At 42.5% G+C, this 21,684-nt stretch overlaps 1 protein-coding gene across 1 annotated transcript in view; it reads left to right on the top strand.

Annotated features, from left to right (window-relative positions):
- Window positions 1-4,071: 4,071 nt before the first annotated feature.
- The window catches only part of COL16A1 (collagen type XVI alpha 1 chain), a gene marked incomplete at its 5' end in the record, with an annotated part of 217,381 nt that continues 199,768 nt past the window's right edge, over window positions 4,072-21,684 (top strand). The window contains one exon of the mRNA XM_083370100.1: window positions 4,072-4,159. Within this exon, the coding sequence (XP_083226226.1) occupies window positions 4,072-4,159 (88 nt within the window). The remainder of the gene's footprint in view (window positions 4,160-21,684) is intronic.

Here is a 21,684-nt window from a genome sequence, read left to right on the forward strand (position 1 = left end):
AAATTGGATCCAAGTTGATTCCACTGCTTGGAACCATTCAGAAAAAAATCTTCAGCCAAGTTCAGTCTCCAGCTGCAAGTCTTTGGACTTAGATTTATTTGGCCCAATAAAATGCATATGCATGAAAGTACCCAAACTGACATAAATCAATTCAGAGACTTAAGCAGGCCTACGCTGCTCTTCCTGTAGTGTAGATTGTACCATCTTATTCTCTTGCAATCAGAGATTCCAGTATCTCTGTGTCTGCCGCTAGAGTTTGAAAGTATTTTTTTTATTTCTTTTCTCATAATTTGGTTGAAAAATTCAATCACAGTTAAGCATATTAAAATTCCATTGATTTCACTGGAGCAATTAAGTTGGGTTTTAATAAGAATGGGTTTTCCAAGTACTCCTTAATAAAATACGCTCAAATACAATCTTGCATCCAGTTAGTTGAAAATAATCTCCATTAAACTGAATAAATCTATTTTGAAAAAAGCATCTGCAGGATGATGTCATAAAAATGATGTTTTTGTCTCTCAGCAATCCAGGGCGAGGAATAAAAACAATGCCGGTTATATAAACTAGCAAACCTGATATTCCATAGATCCTAACCCCATCATCACATTCCACTTCTAACACGTTTCTGTTGCATTTCCTACTCACTGACACATACTTTTGGGGGAACAACTGCACCTCACGTCTTTATGGGCTGCGTTCATACAACCTGGTCAAGTTGATCGTGGAATTCCCCTGTTTTCTATGTGTCCATGATCCCACCATAGACTAGCCAGAATGACTGAGGTTAAAATTAGCCAAGTTTAGCAGGCTTAGCCAGGTTTTAAGTGGCCTGGTTAAATTTAAATTTAAAGTGAGAACAATTAATCAGTGGAATGGTTTCCCTCTGGAAGCTATGAGTGCTCCATCACTGAAGAGATTGGACAGCCATTTGTTCAGAATGGCATAGGGCAGGGGTAGGCAACCTCGGCTCTTTTATGACTCATGGACTTCAACTCCCAGAATTCCTGAGTCAGCATAGCTGGGAGTTGAAGTCCATGAGTCATAAAAGAGCCGAGGTTGCCTACCCCTGGCATAGGGTCTCCTCCTTGGGCAATGTCCCATCCAACTCCATGAGTCTATGACCTGTGTACTAAATCTATTGGGTGAACCTGTTCATTCCTTGTGAAACTTCAACAGAGATATAGCTAGTTAGCACTCTCATACAAACATACCCATACATAATAGACTATCATCTATCTATCTATCTATCTATCTATCTATCTATCTATCTATCTATCTATCTATCTATCTATCATCTATCATCTATGTCTATCTCTTTGCCTATCTCTCTTTCTCACATACAAACATACATACACTTAATAGACAGGGTTTGATTTCTGTGTTTTACAGTAGACAAATTTTCTACATACATCTTTCTTTCTTGCCTGCAAGGAGCAACTTATCTGGTTGTATCAATTTTGTCAATCATCTGCTGATATTGAATGCACGGCTGAGTTTCTCTTGCAAGAGAGATTTATTTCTCGTCTGCAAGGTCTGATAGTGTGATATCAATTGTTCCCGGAATGAGATGGCATTTTAGATTGCCTATTTCTTTGCTTTACTGTAATGAACTTTGTTTTAATTTGTTGCATCCATATACTGAAGCACTGTTGGTTTCATTGCGGCTTTATTTATGACTGAATGTAAAACAATAGTAAAAATGATATCAGTGATGACAATGTGATTTTTAATAGAAAATTTGAAATGTGAAACTCATCCATAATGTGATATCTTTAAGAAAAAACATAATCCAAATGAGCACAGATAGCACTAGGCAATGTGTTGGGTGCCAAATGTTTGCCAAAGGAAGTGGTTCTTTATATAACTCAGAATAATATTCCGGCAATGTGCTAAATTCATCATACAAAAAATTTCTAAGCATTGAAAATGTCAAAGTGCTTCTGGATGCAGCCAAAGAAAGTTAGAGTGGGTCAGACTACAGCTCATTTGGGACATTTCCCTGATTCAAAGCAAATTAAATTTAAATTTAAATTTAAAAAAGATTGGAAATCAATTGGAGATCACTTTCAAATCTCTCCAGTTAGCGCTTCCTCCAGGTGCTAATTTGACATTTGAAACTCCATATCTTAACAAAAATAGAGCAAATCCTGCTAATTTCACTCAAGTTTGAGAGAGAGAGAGAGAGAGAGAGAGAGAGAGAGAGAGAGAGAGAGAGAAAGAAAGAAAGAAAAGAAAGAAAGAAAGGAAGGAAGGAAGGAAGGAAGGAAGGAAGGAAGGAAGGAAGGAAGGAAGGAAGGAAGGGAAATAAATTTGCATTTTTTATTTTTGTAAGTTTAACATTGACCACTGTGCAAAACCCTTAGCTCCCATTCTCCTTGAAGTTGGCAGTTCACTCTGAAAAGATCCAAACAGTTAATTGATTTTCCTTGAATCACACACATACATATACACACATACACACACATATATGAAAAAAGTTAGTTGTTTTCCCTTGCCTAGTTAAGGCGGAAACCTAGAGAGAAGAGGATTTCCTGAAGTGAGATTACATCAAAGTCAGTGGCCCCTGAATGGGGGCTCAATTTTGCAAAATGGGGTCCAAACTAAACCATCGCACATCCTATCACAGCAGGAGGAGCTTTTTAAGTCTCCAAAATGCTGCTGCTAGATTGCTTCTTTAAACAACCCCATATGTACATGCACACATCTAAACATTTCCATCTCGTTATATCCAGTCATGGGATTCAAATATGTGAACAACTGGTTCTTTGTGTGCATGCTGCTTCCAGAAGTCCATTCTGGGCCTGAGCAATAAAAAATTAGCTACTGGTTCTGCTGAAGTGGTGCGAACTGGCTGAATCCCATCACTGAGTATATCCTAGATCATGTCAATCTTTCCATTATATTTTTTTCCTGTTCCAATAAACAACTTTACCACACCTGCGGGCTTATGAGAATTGCTCCCAGGCATGTTTACGGGAGCAGGAGGGGGTGGGGGAGTGGAGAGGTGTAAAAAAAATCAAAATGACAGCCATAATCATGCGATCAAAGCCCCACACCCTTTAACATGTGTTGCATGCAAAAAAGGGGGACAGAGCTTGTTGTGGGTGGCTATTGTGACATTTTTACTCTGCCTGCCCAATGTAGACAGTAAAAGGAATGTCTTTGAGGCACACAAGAAAGAGCTATTACCAAGACCATGGTCAGATAAAGGAAATTTGAGTCTGGGCCAAAACTGTAACCTGAGAAAGCATCTCAGGCCTGACCCTCCCAAATTCTCATAAAGTTGGAAAACACATCCAGACTTGCAAGATTCTGTTACTATCACCTTATAAGAAAGGATATATCACGCTGGATTCCTACATGGTATTAGATTCTTAATCTGATCTACTTTGAAGGGCACACATGCAGAAAGAGAAGGCAAGTGCTCTTGAATGCCATAGCCTGCTAATCGTTGTCTTCAGTTATTGTTTGGCTTGTGTTATTTTTAGCTTTTGATAGCCCCATAAATTGATAAAACAATTGTGTCTGCTGTCTGGAAGTTGAATCATGGATTTATTTTCTTGTTGATTTGAGATGTTTCGCTGTTTATCCAAGCAGCTTCTTCAGTCTGAAGGTTCTTCAGTCTGAGGCCAAGTAGCTCAGGAGAATCTGAGCAGGCAAAGAGTTGTTGGAATGTGCCAACTCCTAAAATTCTTAAGGGTATTCCTGCACCAACCTCAGGGTTTCTTCCCGAAAGTGTGTGCCAATATGTCAATGAAGATTCTGACTCATCTAGAATTGTTTGGAAGTTGAGTCAGGGCGATTAGACTTATTTGTCCAGTTAATTGACTGTGCTGTTCTGCCCTAAGAAAATTCCCTGGATTGATGCCTTGAACATTTGCTAAAGGCTGCTAATCAATGCTGCTTACCTGGGTGGGGAAAGATCTGGGATAATTACGTGCAAAAAATGGGATTATTGTTCTATTCATGACTTATCCTGATTCACCTGTTCTGGCACATCGATCTTCTCAATGCATTGAGATAATCAAATCTCTGCTTCCTTAGATGCAAGATCACAGATCGTGACGCACAATGTGGACTGCCCTGTTTTCCGCTTTGTACCTGCTGGGTGTTTTCTTTGAGAGCTGCAGAGGACGGAAGCTGCCAGCGTTTCAAGACGGTAAGGGAGCCACAGTGGCAATGGGGAGATATCACGGATCTAGAGAGCCAATGTCTTAACAGGCCAAAGATTGATTGCTCTGAGGGTGCTGTCTAGAGCAAATCAATGCAACTGTTAATGAGTGGAATCAATGCTGGGGCAGTTCAGATCCCTGATATAGGCTGCTATCTTGGCCCTTGGTGGTTATTCTTAAATGCAGCTTAAATTCAGATGGGTGTCTCTCTTCTATGGCTGCAGGCCATTGTACCAGTTTATACATGAACATGAACGTGTACACTTACAGGCAGACACAAAATTGAAGCCAGGAGCTTCCTTGGAAAAATGTTTGGCATCAAATGAATGAAAGCCGAGCACTGCTATTTATTAAGATGCCAGCTGCACAAATGGAATGGTGGGCAGTTGAAAAATTCATCCAAGCTCTCTCTATTTTCAAATTCCAAAATTGACTGGATGTGAATTCAGGAGGGAGAGAACTACAGCTAGCCCTTGAATTATGACCAGTTGTTTAATGACCATTCAGAGTCAGAACAGCCTTGACAAAGGTTCTTTAAAGCTCATAAAGTACTTCCGGCTGTCGTAAAATGTGTTGCCTCCTCCCTGTGGTCACATGACTGCATTTTGGGTGCTTGACAGCCAGCTCACATTTATTATTGGTTGCACCACCCTACTGTCACATGACCACAATTTGCAACATTTTTTTTTGCTGGTTTCCTATGTTTTTTGCCAGTTTCTGGAAAAAAACAACCCCAACCCATTCAGGTGAATTGATTCAGACTTACAACTTCATGATTCGCTTCATGACTGCTGTAAAAATGGTCATAAAATCTGGTCCAGTCATGTAAGTGCCTTACTTATGACCAGTGTTGTTGTTTTTTTGTAAAAGAAAAAGGTGCCAGAACTCACACATCTCATACAACCCGCCTTGCCTACCCTACAAGGGTCCATCCAAAAAAGGTGCCGGAACTCCATTCTGGGCGTTCTATGACAAAAAAAGCCCTGCTTATGACCATCATGGGTTAGATCCACAAGTGGGGTCCCAATTGTGGTTGTAAGTCAAGGACTACCTGTATGGGCCATATTTCCTCTTGACAACTCTGGGTCCAAATTCTGGGACCTTCTACCCTCTCTCGTTAGCACTGGCCCTCTTTCTCCTCTCCCTTTGTTACAACAGCAGCATCTTTGCTGCTTCTATTTTTTGGGTTTGTGGCCTTGGGCCCCAGTCCTTCCAAAGCTTCTGGCATTAGAGAAAGATATCTATGAAGGATTTTAGAGTTGACCTTGGGAAAGGATGAGATAGACAGGTTTTCAAGATCCTGTTTGGATATCCTAAAACAATACAGTAGCATTCATGGAATCGTTGCAGTGTCTATTTCTTAACTTCGCCTACTTTGAGAGGCTAACATATTGCTTGTTGGCACGATCAAGAATTATTGCGATGATGTGCTTTTAATTAGGACCAGCAATAGACTTCTTTTAGTAAATACTATGAAGTGGACAGATCACTTAGCAGTGACTTATTTAATTATCCTGGTGTAGTAGAACATAGTCCAGAGTTGCAGGAGGGAGGGTGTGAGAGAAGAGTAGGCAGAGCTGGGCAGTGGGGTTAAGTGTATCATCAGTTTAGAGTCCTTGCATTGCTACAGGAGACTCAACCCCTCCTGAACTCCATTGATCCTTATCAGGCACCAATTTAGTGTTGAACTTTAATTGTCCAGATTCTTGTGCATAGGCTTAAATAAATCGTCTATGCTACAACTGTATGAATAATCCTGATTCTTTGTGCCTGACAGAGGGGCTCCTTCCCAGGGAGCAAAGAGACAAAGAAGCTTGGAAACTTTAATATGCAGGAAAAGGGCAAAGGCGAACCCCTCCCCCCCCAGCAGTTTGCATGGTCTGTGTAGTAGTTATACAGATAAGTATAGTCTGACAAGATTCTGTCTATAGGAAAGCAGCAATAAAAAAACCTACTTAGAAGTAACTCATGACATTCTTGGTTCCTTGAGCCTCACACCTGCCTTTTAACAGTCTTAGGGGGACACAAAGGGGGTCCACAAGTTACTATAGCAGAAACCTGATTAAAGAAAAGGAGCATATGGTATCCTGTACTTCAAGGACAGTTGCAGCAGGATTGACCAATTTTCTGGGTTACAAACCTGAATGGTAGGAATCCAGGAATCCAGACTATAGAGAAGACTGAAAGTAGAAAAATATTCTGGATTATGGTAGGGACAAACCTTTCAAATTGTTGCCCAAATTCCCTGCTGTAATTGTCTAGCAATCGAGCTCAGCTTGATGGAGAGTCACATTTTTTCTTAAAATCAAGGATTAAAAAAGGTTTTCTTTCCTGCTATCTCTAAAGAATGGGAAATGAGTTTCAGCAGCTCCCAATCCTGCTTTGATTTTTTTTTTCCTGAAGCATGTAGAATTGATGGACTAGGCCTAATTTAGGATAGCGCTCATCGTGACTTAATGACTGGATGCAATTATATAAAGCTCTTAGCACTCATAGTGTTTTATAGAGTGCAAGCTGGTCATTGGCTATAAAATAAAAATACTGTTAAAAAACTACAAATGAGAACAAGAAGTTCTTGCCCCAAGGAAGCACAGAATCTAAACGTGGACCCAATTGAAAGAAGAAAGAAAGGGATGGTGCTGGAGGTCATTAAAGAAATACTTGAACCACGGAGCCCCATGCTTGAATCTACAAAGAACAATCGAAGAGAAAATGCCAGTGAACATTTGAAAAGCATCTTTTCTTTACCGCTGATAATCAGTCTTCTCAATTGACCTCAGAGCCCAGATCTCACTCTCTCTGCTCCTGTGCTCAGCTGACTAAAATGGAAAACCTGCAATGAATCATTCCAGCAAAAGAGAAATCCAGAGTTCCCATGAAGTTTGGTAGCCAAACATTGGAATTCTGGCTTATGCGCCATACATCTTCCAAAGAAGGTCAGCTCCCCAAGAGCATTCAGGCAACTTTCAAAGAGAGGTAAGGTAAGGTAAATTGAAACCCAGCCTGGAATTAAAGAGACATTTTTCTGACAGTGAGAACAATTAATCAGTGCAACAGCTTGCCTTCAAAAGTTGTGGGTGCTCCATCACTGGAGGTTTTAAGAAGAGATTGGACAACCGTTTTACCAAATGGTATATATCAGAGAAAAGCAACAAAGATGATTGGGGGACTGGAGGCTAAGACATATAGGGAACGGTTGCTGGAATTGGGTATGTGTAGTTTAATGAAGAGAAGGGTGAGGGGTGACATGATAGCAGTGTTCCAATATCTCAGGGGTTGCCACAAAGAAGAGGGAGTCAAGCAGGGCCTGAAAGCAGGACAAGAAGCAACGGATGGAAACTGGTCAAGGAGAGAAGCAACCTAGAACTAAGGAGAAACTTCCTGACATTTAGAACAATTAACCAGTGGAACAACCTGCCTCCAGAAGTGGTGAATGCTCCAACACTGGAAGTTTTTAAGAAGAGACTGGCCAGCCACTTGTCTGAAATGGTATAGGGTTTCCTGCCTGAGCAGGGGGTTGGACTAGATGACCTCCAAGGTCCCTTCCAACTTCTTCTTCTTCTTCTTCTTCTTCTTCTTCTTCTTCTTCTTCTTCTTCTTCTTCTTCTTCTTCTTCTTCTTCTTCTTCTTCTTCTTCTTCTTCTTCTTCTTATTATTATTATTATTATTATTATTATTATTATTATTATCTCCTGCCATGAGCAGGGAGTTGGACTAGAAGATTTCAAAGGTCCCTTCCAACTTTCTTATTTTATCTTCTGTATTCTATTCTGTGTTATGTATTATCCAGAGTTAAAAGGTGATAATTGCTGGGCTTTCTCCATTGTCTCTAGCACTGGAAGGGCAGTTCCCATTTGCAAAATATAAACCAGATGTCAACATGTGCATCACCCCAAAGCTGAAGGAGCTGTGGCATGACACCAATTTTTCAGTGGTGTGATCCCTCCCTCCCCTCCCATGTTAAAAGAAGGGCTACTTTAATGTCTTATCAAACCCCAGATTTGCCCTGGAAATGAGCTGAACGTTTCAGCTCTTGCCATTCGGGTGACATCATTTTGCTGCAACCCTCAGAAGGAAAAAAAAAATAAGGACAAAACCCTCCAAACCACAAAATGATTGCCTGCCTCTGATGCAGACCTTGGCCAGCTGCTGAACTAATCCACTGCCAGTTCTGATTGACAGGAAGAAGGCTCCTTGGAGCTGCTTAGCTCAGCAGTGTTTCTCATTGACAGATAGCAGCCTCAACAGCTCCTGGCAGTTTGCTGCAGGCCACTGTGACAGACGCTGGCAAACTGGCGAGGGGCTGCAAGCCCCCCCCCCACCCCTGCCTGGGCTCTGAAGTATGGTGACCTCAATTCCATCTGATCCTCAACTCCTTTTCCCATCAAGGGGATGGTTCTATCAAGTCTGGAGATGGCCCGTTTTTGTTGGGAGGCCTCTGAGTGTGCAATTCTGCTCCTTCAGAATGGCAGGTGCTCATCACACAAGTAGTGAATTTGTGCTAGGGGCAATATGAAAACTCCAAAGGCTGTGGCAGCACTAAAGAAGGACGATGTATCTTAATGGGGAAGGTTGCCTGCCTTGGTTTTTTTTTGCAAGGAGAAAGGCTGAATTTGAGATTCAGACCTTGTAAATGCATAATGCAGTGTTTCTCAACCTTGGGAACTTTAAAATGTGTAGACTTCAATCCCCAGAATTCCCCAGCCAGCATGGCTAGCTGGGGAATTCTGGGAATTGAAGTCTATATATCTTAAATTTGCTAAGGTTGAGAAACCACCAGTATAATGTATATACTAACATATTCATCTCAGTTTCTTGTCCACAATGCTGAACTGACTGGCAGTGATTATTTACCAGAATGCTTTTTGAATCTCAGTTGAGTTTTCAGCCTTGCAATTCATTGGAAGCTACCCATCCAAGCACTGACCTAGCCTGACCCTGCTTAGCTTCCAAGCCCAAATTAGGTCAGGTAGATGTTTTCACCTGCTGCCATCAAAAAACAAACTCAGCCCATGAGTTCATATACCAAGCTGATCGTCAGAAGCCAACCAACATTAACACTAGCCTAGTTTAGACATTACGTAAAAGTGCCTGTCATGGTTTTACTTGTCATACTGTGTAAATCTAGCTAGAGAGGGACGTGTCAAATTCAATACAATTCAAAAAAGACCCTAAAAAGTGTATAAAGAAAAGCAACACAGATGATAAAAGGTCTGGAGGTTAAATTGTATGATGATTGATTGAAGAGAAGGATTAGAGATGACATGATAGCTGTCTTTCAGTACTTAAGGGGCTGTTACGAAGAAGAGGGGGATGACTCATTCTTCGAAGCAACAGAGGGCAGGACAAAAAAATAATGGGTGGGAGCTTGTTCAAGACAGATCCAACCTAGAAGTAAGAATGTTTCTGACTGTGAGAACAATTAATCAATGAAAATGCTTGCCTCCTGGAGTTGTGGGTACTCCATCACTGGAGGTTTTCAAAAATAGGCAGGACAACCATTTGACTGAGATGTATAAGATTTTTTTTTATTTTAATCCCATTTATATCCCGCCCTTCTCCGAAGACTCAGGGCGGCTGACAAGCTTAGCAGTAGCCTTCATTCTATGTATATGCCTGCTTATTAGGGCTTTCGCCCCCCCCCCCAAAGCGGCATTATTACAAAGTCAGCTTAATTGCCCCCAACAATCTGGGTCCTCATTTTACCTACCTCGGAAGGATGGAAGGCTGAGTCAACCTTGAGCCTGGTGGGACTCGAACCTGCACTAATGGCAGGCAGCTGGTGTTACTTAAGGAGGCAGTAGCCCACTGCTCCACCAAGGCTCCTACCTTGAAGTAGAAGACCTCTGAGGTCTCTTCCAGCCCTATGATTCTATGTTCTGTATGCTTAGGAGACCCAGTGTCTTCTACTCCTACATATACTGCTTCCTTCACCTTTCCTCTTTCCTTCCTTCTCTTTCTTCCTACGTTTGAAATATTGAGCAAACTTTCATCATAACTTGAAGCTCCTCCAGAGTCACATGAAGTCATTTCAGGGAAAGTGCCGGTCTCCCAATTAATCAGAGTTCTCAGAGTTCTAGGAATGCTCTTAATGTGCCTAATGACCTTTGAAAACAATTGGCTCAGAGGTTCAGTGGGGACAGCTGGCCAGTCTCTCTTCTATCATTGTGGCTCCTTTTTGGTCTTCTGCCTGCTATCCAACACGATGCCCAATGATGCCTTTGCCAGTATATGCCTCATAGTCCATCTTCCTTTTCTTTTTCTTTTCTTTTTATTGAAAAGTTTTACAGTACATTTTTAAATACAAAACCCCTCCCATCCCCCTCCCCTCTCCCCAAACCTCCCCAACTCTCCCCTCCCCTCCCCTCCCCCCTCCCCGACTTCCCAGAGCTAAATACAGGGTATAAAAATACAAACAAACATAATCTAAAATATGCAAACAACAATAAAATATTAAATTCTATCGCACTTTAACTCTTCATAAAATAACTACAAGCTAGTTATACATCATATAAATCCGCTACTTATTCAAATGCTAAGTGAAACTTTTTAGTCCCATATTTATTCTGGATATAATCAATCCATCTTCTCCACTCCACAATATACCTCTGTTGCGACTGGTCTTTCAAATACGCCGAGATCTTTGCCATTTCCACCAGGTTGGAAACTTTTAAAGTCCATTCTTCTATAGGCAGTTCTTCCTTCTTCCAATATTGCGCTACTAAAAGTCTCGCTGCCGTAATTAAATTCAACATCAGCTTAGTGTCCACAACAGTAGCATCTGTGATAATGCCCAGTAAAAAAATTGCGGACAAAACTTTATCCTTTTTTTGAATATCTTTTGCATATTCCACCATATTTTAATCCAAAAGGCTTTAACCCTTTTGCAAGTCCACCATATATGAAAATATGTTGCATCCTCACAACCACACCTCCTTCCTTTTGTTAAGTCTCAGAGCAGACAGATACAGATGTTATCCCTGCCATGCCCACATTTATGAGGTGTCACATGCCTCCTGCTGGCCAAAAGAAGTAACAATGTCTTTGTAGGAGCAGCTTCTCTTTTCTATGTGCCAGACTCCTACTTGGGGGGGGGGGGGAAACACCCAACTGTGATCAAATATGTTGCCTCTTCCCAAGGTTGAGAAGTTAAGAAAAAGCCCTAGAACAGGGGTCCCCAACCCCCAGTCTGTGGACTGGTACTGGTCCGTGGCATGCCAGCAAGTGGTCCACACAAACCACCAAAGCCCCAACTGTGGGATGCAGGCAGCACACAAAACCACACACTCTCCAATCCATGGAAAAACCTTTTTCCACGGAACCGGTCCCTGGTGCCCAAAAGGTTGGGGACCTCTGTCCTAGAAGAAGACAATAGCAAGCCATTTCTATATTATTGACATACCGACGAAGTACCAGGAACTGGGCTTAACTCGATGAAGTCTTTATTTTAGATCAATTTGATGGCAGGACCTTACCTTCCCTCTCCCAGGTACTACTATTGAGCAAGCTACCACCTATTCTGTACCCAAACATTTGGTTTTTCTTTCCGAAATATAGAACCTTACTTTTCTCACCACTGAATTTCACTTTGTTAGATAGGACACAGTCTTCCAAATGGTCAAAATCCTTCTGTATCTTGAACCCAATACCATCTTCTGGAGTGTTGGCTATCAGATCTAATTGTTGTTGTTGTTGTTGTTGTTAGCTGCGAAGTCGTGTCCGACCCATCGCCCATCTAATTGTTGGTGGTCCTCAAATACTCCTATTCTCTCCTTGGTTTGGGAGCTTGATATTTAGGGACATTGTGACACAAAACAAATTCAAGTGTGTCAGGCCACAGTTCTAAACTCAGCTTGCAAGTGCTTCAGTGTATATCATGAAGGGTTTTGTGCATTGCAGCTCCACAAGGTTTGGAAGGTGTCGATCTTCCCAACGTGTCTGGGCAAATTCTCCATTGGGAGGGCACCTTGTGGGGTTAGCAGAAAGTTAAGAGGAAGCATTCTCCTGGGGTTATCCTCCATGCTACCATCACCCCACCCCCACCCCAAATCCTAAGCGTCCTCTTCTGATCTCCTGCAGTTTGCCCCCTGCCCTGAATCAGGGCCAGCAGAGCTGAGCTAGTATTAACAGGCCAGGCCCTCCGAAGGGGAGAGCAGGAGAAGATGAACTTGGAGGCAATCCGTTCTGCTTCCTTGCACACCGTTGCTCATTTGTGCATCTGTCTTTGCTCAGCAGCAGATGTACTTATTCCAAGCACATCCGTGGTTCCTGCTAGCTGTGTTTCAAGTCTTGAGATCGTCTCAATTGCTTCCCTGAGCCGGGGAGAATGGAAAAGGGGACCTAATAGCTCCGCTTATAGCTTCAGATGCTGACTTTTGTTTTCATTTTGTTTTGCTTTGCCAGACTCTTTTAATTGGGTTGGCCATTTGCCACCTGGCCTTCCTCGCTCCTCATTGAGTGTATCATGTTCTTTTCTTGCATTTGTTCTTCCTCTCAGATCTGCAATACAATATCTGTACATTGTGTGGCAGCTCCATATTTTGCTGCTGAAAATCTGGCTGTGTTTCTGTCTAGATCTTAAATCATAAAGGGATGCTTAATCTTCCCAATATTTATTCTGCCTTCCTCCATCTCGCACAGTTGCCCATTCTCTCCTCTCCAAAAGGTTCTATCCCTGTCTCCTGCTGCTCTATAAACTGCAGCTCTGGGGCAATTTTTTTTTTAATGCAGACCAGTGTTTTTCCAACTTGGCAATTTTAAGATGGGTGGACTTCACATCCCAGAATGCTGGCCAGAGAATTCTGAGAGCAGAAGTCCACCCATCCGAAAGTTGCTAAGTCTGAAAAACGCTGATCCAGACTCTTTTCCTTCTCGCTAGACTTTTTATGAGACTTTATTTCATTCCGATGAAAGAAAATCTGCTTCGGACATTTGATTTTGAGAAGGGGATTCTAGATAAATTCACATAGATCAGATAGATCCAATACAGGTGGTCCTTGACTTATGACCACAACTGAGGCCCAAATTTCTGTTGCTGAGTGAGACATTTGTTAAGTGAGTTTTGCCTCCTTTTACAACCTTTCTTGTCACAGTTGTTAAGTGAATCACTGCAGTTGTTAAATCAGTAACACGGTTGTTAAGTGAATCCGGCTCCCCCATTGACTTTGCTTGTCAGGAGGTGACAAAAGGGGATCACACGATCCCTGGGACACCGCAACCGTCATAAATATGAGTCAGGTGCCATATCTGAAAAAGTATCTGAATTTTGATCATGTGACCCCGGGGATGCTGCAACGGTCATAAGTGTGAAAAACGGCCATACGTCAGTTTTTTTAGTGCCGTCACTAAATGAAATGTTGTAAGTTGAGGACTATCTGTAATTACGTGGCAGGGAAGACACCATGATCATAAAGGTGGTTTTCCCAGGATGAGGCCCATCCATTGCATTCCAGGTGAGCAGCTCACCGCTGCCATTTTCCTAAATGCTGCAAGCAATTTAGCGCAGTTTTTAATAATATCTTGATGTCAGTTCATTTCAATCTTTTAACTATTTTTCACTGTTCTCTATAATTTGTAAGCTCCCCAGAATCACCTTGTAGGGCAGACGGTGGCATCGAAATTTAATACATACTTGCAGTGGAGTCTTCTTACACTGTGGCCAAAACACCACAGTCCAGGGGTTCACAACCTCAGTCCATGGACCGGCCCCACTCTGCAGCATGCCAGAAACTGGGCTGCACAAACAAGCAAAGTCACATCCGCAGGATGCCGGCAGCATGCAAAACCATGCCTCCTCTGGTTCACGGGAAAACTTCTGGTGCCTGATGCCCAAAAGGCTGGAGGTCACTGCCACAGTCCCTTAATTGGCCCTTCCATTCACTCCCAAAATAGGACAATGGGAGGGGGACGTCTTCTAAGATTCCCCAACCCATCACCCTCCCTCAGTGGCACTGCGGCTGTCCTTGCTCAGTGGGAATGCTATGTTGGAGAAATGGTTGGAGGATTCTCCATCCTCTGGGGAAAAACAAATGTAGAAAAATCAGCCGCCCTTTTTTTTTCTGCCCACAAAATTTGAAAGGCCAGTCGTGACTTGCTTCAGTCTGAATGAATTATCCCCATTTAGATAATAGGCAGGAGGAGGCGAGCTAAAACAGGGGCTGTGGGGTAGAGAAAACAGGTGTTATCTGGAGAGTTTGTAAAATTGCTGCAAAGGACCATCTGCCGTTGCATATTAAAAAGTCCATCTGGACACTCCGCTGCACACAGAGATGGCCTTTTGAAGTTCTCCACCAAATTTCTGGGCAGAGAAATTGAGTAGATAGTTGCTCTGAAGTTCTCCAGGGGAAAAAGATGTTCTTAACCTACTTTTCAAGGACACGATTCCCTGTGGAGCGTGGCACAAATACCACGAGAGGGATTTCCTCACAATATTATCCCTGGGGGGGGGGTGTTAATGGAAAAATGGACAGCCAAGGCAGCTGTGGAACATTTGAGGATTGCCTAGTGACAAAGAGAACATTTAGATCTTCGCCTGGAATGCTTTAAATTAAATAACTAGGTTTCAACAATGTATTTAGCTTGGTCCTCAAATTAGCTCATTTCCTGTGCTCATACAGCACATAGACTAGACTGAATGGGCTTTGATTCAAGCAGAATGCTTGAAAGTAGTCAAAGTTTAAGCTAACTAAGATTAAAGTACACTACTTCAGCCTTGATGATTGAAAGAATAATGCAGAATTTAAATAGGGGTTCAAACAGCTCCCCCCACTTTCAGTGAAAGGGAGAGACAGATCAAAAGCATCCTGTTTGCTTCTCCTGCAAAGGATACAGTAGCTGGCACTTTGGAGTACAGAAGCACAAGAAGCGTTGTGATACGTAATACAGGAAGTCTCCAATTTATGACCACAATTGAGCGCAAACTTTCTGTTGCTAAGCGAGACATTTGTTAAGTGAGTTTTGCCCCATTTGACAACCTTTCTTGTCACAGTTGTTAAGTGAATCGTTGCAGTTGTTCAGTTAGTAATAATAAGTCTTTATTGATTAGCCCTTGGGCCATATCAAAGTGCAAAGTTCCAGCAACAAATTGTTACTAAAATTTGATAAAAACAATTTAAAATGGAATGTGATAAAATACAATTTTAAGTGGAATTAGAGTAAGATATGATTTAAAATTAGAGCCTTGGTGGAGCAGTGGGCTAATGCCTCCTTAAGTAACACCAGCTGCCTGCAATTAGTGCAGGTTCGCATCCCACCAGGCTCAAGGTTGACTCAGCCTTCCATCCTTCCGAGGTAGGTAAAATGAGGACCCAGATTGTTGGGGGCAATTAAGCTGACTTTGTAATAATGCCGCTTGGGGGGGGGGGCGAAAGCCCTAATAAGCAGGCATATACATAGAATGAAGGCTACTGCTAAGCTTGTAAGCCGCCCTGAGTCTTCGGAGAAGGGCGGGATATAAATGGAATTAAAATAAAATAAAAATAAAATAAAATGAAATGGGAATAAAATACAATCTCAGATGAAACTGTAACAGTGTACAATAATTTAAGATGTAGACAAAATATGATAAAATTATATTTTGGAGTCACCCTTACAATCTACCGTTAGTGAGACAGTTGTTAAGTGAATCTTGCTTCCCCATTGACTTTGCTTGTCCAAAAGTCGTAAAAGCTGATCACACGATCCTGCAATACTGCAACCGTCACAAATATGAGTCAGGTGCCAAGTATCTGAATTTCGATCACATGACCATAGGGATGCCACAACAGTCGTAAGTGTGAAAAACAGTCATAAGTCACTTTTTTCCAGTGCTGTTGTAACTTTGAATAGTCACTACATGAATTGTTGTAAGTCAAAAGACTACCTGTAATAGAATCTTACAAGACGGATTCTGATGTTCTTGCTCTTGCTCTTATATCCCAGTGAACTAGGGTGGTGTTTGCACAAGTCTGTTCTGAACATTATCTTGCTTCCCAGGACTTAAAGCATGCTTCAGCCCTCTTTGCTTATATAAGGATTTTTTTTTCTGTTTCCTTCAAGGTCACCTCTCTGATGCTCTGCAGCAGTGTTTCTTAAACTTTTCCCTTTAACTTTAAAAAACTATACAGGACCCCAAAAGAACTTTTGTTTGTATGGTTTACACTGAATATGATGATTGTGGTTCGTCACACACTCAGCCAGATGGTCAGATTGGATTTGGCATTTTTGTCCGCCCCTCGAGTCCTCCCCGAGGACCTGGGATAGACTGATGTTGATGTTTTATGGTGTTAGAGTTATCGTTGTATAATGTAAGCTGTACCAAGTAAAGCTGCCTTTTGCAATTGACTGATGGTCATTTGGTCAATGCCAATGATGTTCAAATGTTGCTCCAGTTGTTTTTGGGATTCTACCCAAGGCCCCTATTACTATTGATACAACCTTTGCTTTCTTTTGTCGTTCTATTTGGAAGGGCCCTTCCAACTCTATTATTCTGTATTCTTATTCTTCAAGGCTATTCTCACAGTCTGTTATTCTTAACTTCTAAACTTACCTGCTCACTGCAACATATCCTGGTGAGAAATTCCACCAGTTAATTAGGCACAACTTTCTATGTGTCTGAAACCTGGTCCTTGGGACTTTGGCCCCAAACCTGGCTATAAGATGGTGTAGTAGCTATCCTTGTCCTTCCTGTTTACTACGACTGATGTCCAAGGAGTCTAGTAGTGACTTTTCTGGCTAATTCAGTTTATTAAAGGTTCTGTGAGCTACTACCTTTAATAGAATTGATTAGTTGGAAATGGTGCTAGCAAACTCCTGGTTTTTGGCTGTCATGGGCTAATAGGTCCCCCGTACAAGGACATCCAAGGCTGATTTTCTTGTGCTGCATTCAGCCCTCTGAAACTCTTTTTTGTTGGCTGGCAGAATATAAAACAGACATTCCATCCTTCATGACTTAAAAAGGTAAAGGTAAAGGTTCCCCCGCACATGCGTGCTAGTCGTTTCCAACTCTAGGGGCCGGTGCTCATCTCCGTTTCAAAGCCGAAGAGCCAGCGCTTGTCCGAGGACGTCTCCGTGGTCATGTGGCCGGCATGACTAGACGCCAAAGGTGCACGGAACGCTGTTACCTTCCCACCGTAGTGGTCCCTATTTTTCTACTTGCCTTTTTATGTGCTTTCGAACTGCTAGGTTGGCAGAAGCTGGGACAAGTAACAGGCGCTCACTCTGTTACGCGGCACTCGGGATTCGACCCACCAAACTGCCGACCTTCCGATCGACAAGCTCAGCGTCCTAACCCACTGAGCCACCGCGTCCCTCCTTACAGACTTACAGACCTGTTATTTTTTAATGTTTTAATTGGCTATTTTTTAATTGGCTATTTTTTAATTGGCTAAGGGTTCCTGTAAACAGAAGACGCCTCTTTCTTGCTGCCCTATTTGTGTTCTCCTCCTCTTTTACTGCTTTGTGTTGCATCAGTGACTATTTTTAGAATAACAGTAATAATAGCATCCTCCTCCTCAACAAGAGCCCAGGTATTGCAGTGGCTCGTGCTTGCTCTAAGGAGGAAATTCTGGTGGGCTGGGATCAGAGCAGCAAAGCAAACCTGACCCCAATTTAATCACGCACGAAAGGGGTCACTTTCCAAGACCAGGGTTTGAGAGTTGTGTTTGTTTTGCTTTGTTGTTCTTTCGGCTACACCTTTATTGATTTTTATAATAAAGGTTGATTGTCCTTTCCCTTGCAGATTTTTTTTAAAAAAACAAAAAAACAAAACACATACCTTGAATGCAGCAGATGAGAAAGCGAGTTATCCTTTGCTTGTTTAAAATGAATGAATGGAAATAAGTCAACCAAGTGGAACAATTGTGTTGGTTGTCTGTTCAGATGTTCATGAAGGAAGTATAGTAAAGGTGTTTTAGCAAAGAAGATAGGACAGTGAGGAAGAAGCAAACATGGCATTCAGGAGAATCAGCTGAAATTCTGAAGCTCCGCTACAAATTTTCTGTTGTGACCCGATTGTGTTACTTAGGACACTATAGAACAGGGGTGTGAAACTAGCCACCCACGGGCTGAATGCGTAATGCACAGGCCACGCACACCCCAGCTCTGCAAAGGCAAAAAAACATCGCAATATGTCACGATATGTCACATGACACGATCAAATTTGACACCTGTGCTATAGAATAATGTTTCTCAACCTTGGCAACTTTAAGACACGTGGACTTCAACTCCCGGAATTCCCCAGCTCATGCTGGCTGGGGAATTCTGGGAGTTGAGGTCCACATGTCTACATACTGTATTCCTTGTTCAAATTATTTGTTGCTACTTTTCTGTGGTTGGGAGATGCTTCGAGGCTCTTTCTTATAATCATACCCCTCAGGCAAAATTTTCTCCATGGATCTGCTTTCCTTCCCTTCTTTTTCTAGGCTTGTTCTCCTCCGTGTCACAACCGGGATTTGTGTCAGAGAAGAGGGACAAGCGAAGTGACACCAACTTTTTTCTTCTACTCTTCTCATGCTTGTGGACTTCTATTTTGGGTCCGGCCAAGGGACGTTATTGATCAGTGATGCTCACTGAAAATCATGCACTTTGCAGATGTTCAACAGTACCCATCTCTGGTGCTAGCCCTACACAAAAGCTTCCCATCTAGGCTTATTATATATCTAACAATGTATTTGCTTAATCACGAGTTGCTGAAAAATTCAAGGAAGCCTTTCTAAAGACAGAGACAAAAGAAAATAATTGCGGTGGACTGGATGCCCCCAACCTCAAATTCTGCCTGTTGTTGTTTTAAACCAGTCACGTTTGTTGGCCTTCAGTTGTATGTAAGGCAGCAGTTGCTAGGGAGCAAGAAAAGAGAGTTGTATTCCTCCTGCCTGGGTATGCAAACCTCCCAGATACATCTGGCAAGCCAGAATGCAGAAAACATTTTATTTGTTGAGAAATGATGCTTCTTTCCCATTCATCCTCGCTTTTAGAGCTACAGTCCCACATTCTTACATTTCAAGGCAGCTTTGTGTTTTTTATAATGGAGAAAGCAGCTATGTCTTTGGTGACGAGATATTCTATCACTCTGTTGTTGTTGTTTTTTACTCTCTGTCCACTTTAATCTCCATCCCTTCCTTATTCAGTACCGGTAGCATTTTGAGCAGGCATGCAGTAGTACACACAAGTTTGTCAACTTTGGTATTTCCATAAGATTCTGGAAGGCCGTGGTTTTTGCTGGACATAGAACTAGTTGCTGAAGCAGCACGTGGATTCAGCTTGATAGGAGACAAGACAGAAAAATTAAAAAGGGGAAGAAGGGATGCCAGCAGTCACCACTGAGATAAAAGCTGTCCCATTAAAACCAACTGCCATGTATCATTGCAACTCTATGAAAGGGGTTTCCACTTTAGTCCTTTTTAGTATAGCACATAATCCCTGGTTTGATAAAATAGGGACACAAAATAAGTTTGCTGTAGTGGTAAGGTGCTGGACTATAAATCAGGAAGCTGTGAGTTCTAGACCAGGGCTTTTCAACCAGTGGTGCAGGTACCACCTGTGGTACATTGGCACCTGGCAGGTGGTACGCGGCCATCCTAGAAAAGTGGTAGCGGGGGAGGGGGAATGAGCTGAACTGGTGGCAGCACCGCACAAGCCTGAGCGAGAGATGGCTGGAGCCGCAGGGCTGTCAGGGCTCAGCGGAAGCGCCAGGATCAGCGCTTTTTCGGGGCTGTCAGGGCTGTCAGGGCTCAATGGAAGCGCCAGAATCAGCACCAGGCTCCAGCTTCTTCTGAGCCCAGAAGAAGCGCCGATCAGCTGGAATGTTGCAGCATCTCCAGGGTCTTGTGATTTACATTCAGATGCTTGGCAACTGATTCATATTTATGAGGGTCACAGTGTCCCAGGGTCATGGGAAGTGACTAAAACCTGCTGCAACCACCCAGCAGATGGGAGGGGGGAAATAAAAACCAAACACCCCCACCCCACCCCCGCTGCCAATCATCAACAGAAATGCTCACAATATTGAAAACCTCGGACAGGAGGAAGAGCGCCGCTGGGGGGGGCAGGCAGGTGTCTTGCTCGGCTGTGGCTTGGGGGATACTTTTTCAGTGCCATTGTAACTTCAAACAGTCACTAAGCAAACTGTTGTAAGTCAAGGACCACCTGAACTTCATCACTTTTTTCCTTTTCTTTTTTTTTTGGTCATCAAGTTTTTGACACCTTGCTAGGCGACTGGTGGTCCTGGGATGTTGCCATATCCTAAAAGTGGTACAGTGGGTGAAAAGGTTGAAAAGCTCTGTTCTAGACCCACCTCAGACATGAAAGCTAGCTGGGTGACTTTGGGCTAATAACCAGGAGAGGGTGAGTTCTAGTCCCGCCTTAGGCACGAAAGCCACCTGAGTGACCTTAAGCCAGTCACCTACTTATGAAATAATAAATTCAGGATACAAATCTACTAAATAAAATAAAGGGGTTGCTATAGAACAGCCTTTTTAGGTGACATCATAAAGTGGCCAGCGTTAGCTGCCAAACAGGATAGAGTGCCAAAGAACGCTGACCTAAATTGTCATTCCCAGCCTCAACATACCGCTTCTCTTCTCACCTTTTTGGAGAAGTTCCAAACAGTCAATATGGGTCAAATGGTGGCAATAAACCTTGCAAAGGATGGGGCTTTGATTGCATACTATGTGGACTTTTTTGGATCCCTCCTGACTTCCTGATCTTCCTCTACGTATTTCTCCTCCAAAAGGTTCCTGCTCTGAAATATATTAAGGTTTTCCAGGAATTTTCAAATACTTCATCTTAACATACCCCAAGGCCTTTCATTGTTCCTTGTAATGGCAATAACTTCAGATTCTCCATGAGCAATGTGTTTATTCTGACAGTTTCTGCCTTGTTTTTCTGTTAACTTATTGAAAATGTGGTTATTTCCATGGGAACATTGATGATCTCTAACAGCTTGTTTATTCATTTATTACATTTGTGTCTTTTTCTAGAGATGCGTACATTTTGTCAAATATTTTGCATAAGGAGGAATCTTCAAATCCATAGATGTTTCTCAACCTTGGCAAGTTTAAGATATATGGACTTCAACTCCCAGAATTCCCTTTAGTCAAACACTGCCTTATACAGTACATTTACAAGGTCTGAATCTTCCTTCCCACCCCCTGTAAAGATAGGAAAGTCATTTGCCCATCTCCATTCATCTGGCATCTTTTCTCTAAAAAAGGTAAAGGTTCCCCCGCACATGCATGCTAGTCATTTCCGACTCTAGGGGCCGGTGCTCATCTCCGTTTCAAAGCCGAAGAGCCAGCGCTTGTCCGAGGACGTCTCCGTGGTCATGTGGCCGGCATGACTAGACGCCAAAGGCGCACGGAACGCTGTTACCTTCCCACCGTAGCGGTCCCTATTTTTCTACTTGCATTTTTTATGTGCTTTTGAACTGCTAGGTTGGCAGAAGCTGGGACGAGTAACAGACGCTCACTCTGTTATGTGGCACTCGGGATTCGACCCGCCAAACTGCTGACTTTCTGATCGACAAATCTTTTCTCTA

This window comes from Vipera ursinii (assembly GCF_947247035.1).
Source record: "Vipera ursinii genome assembly, chromosome: 9".
NCBI lineage: Eukaryota > Metazoa > Chordata > Lepidosauria > Squamata > Viperidae > Vipera > Vipera ursinii.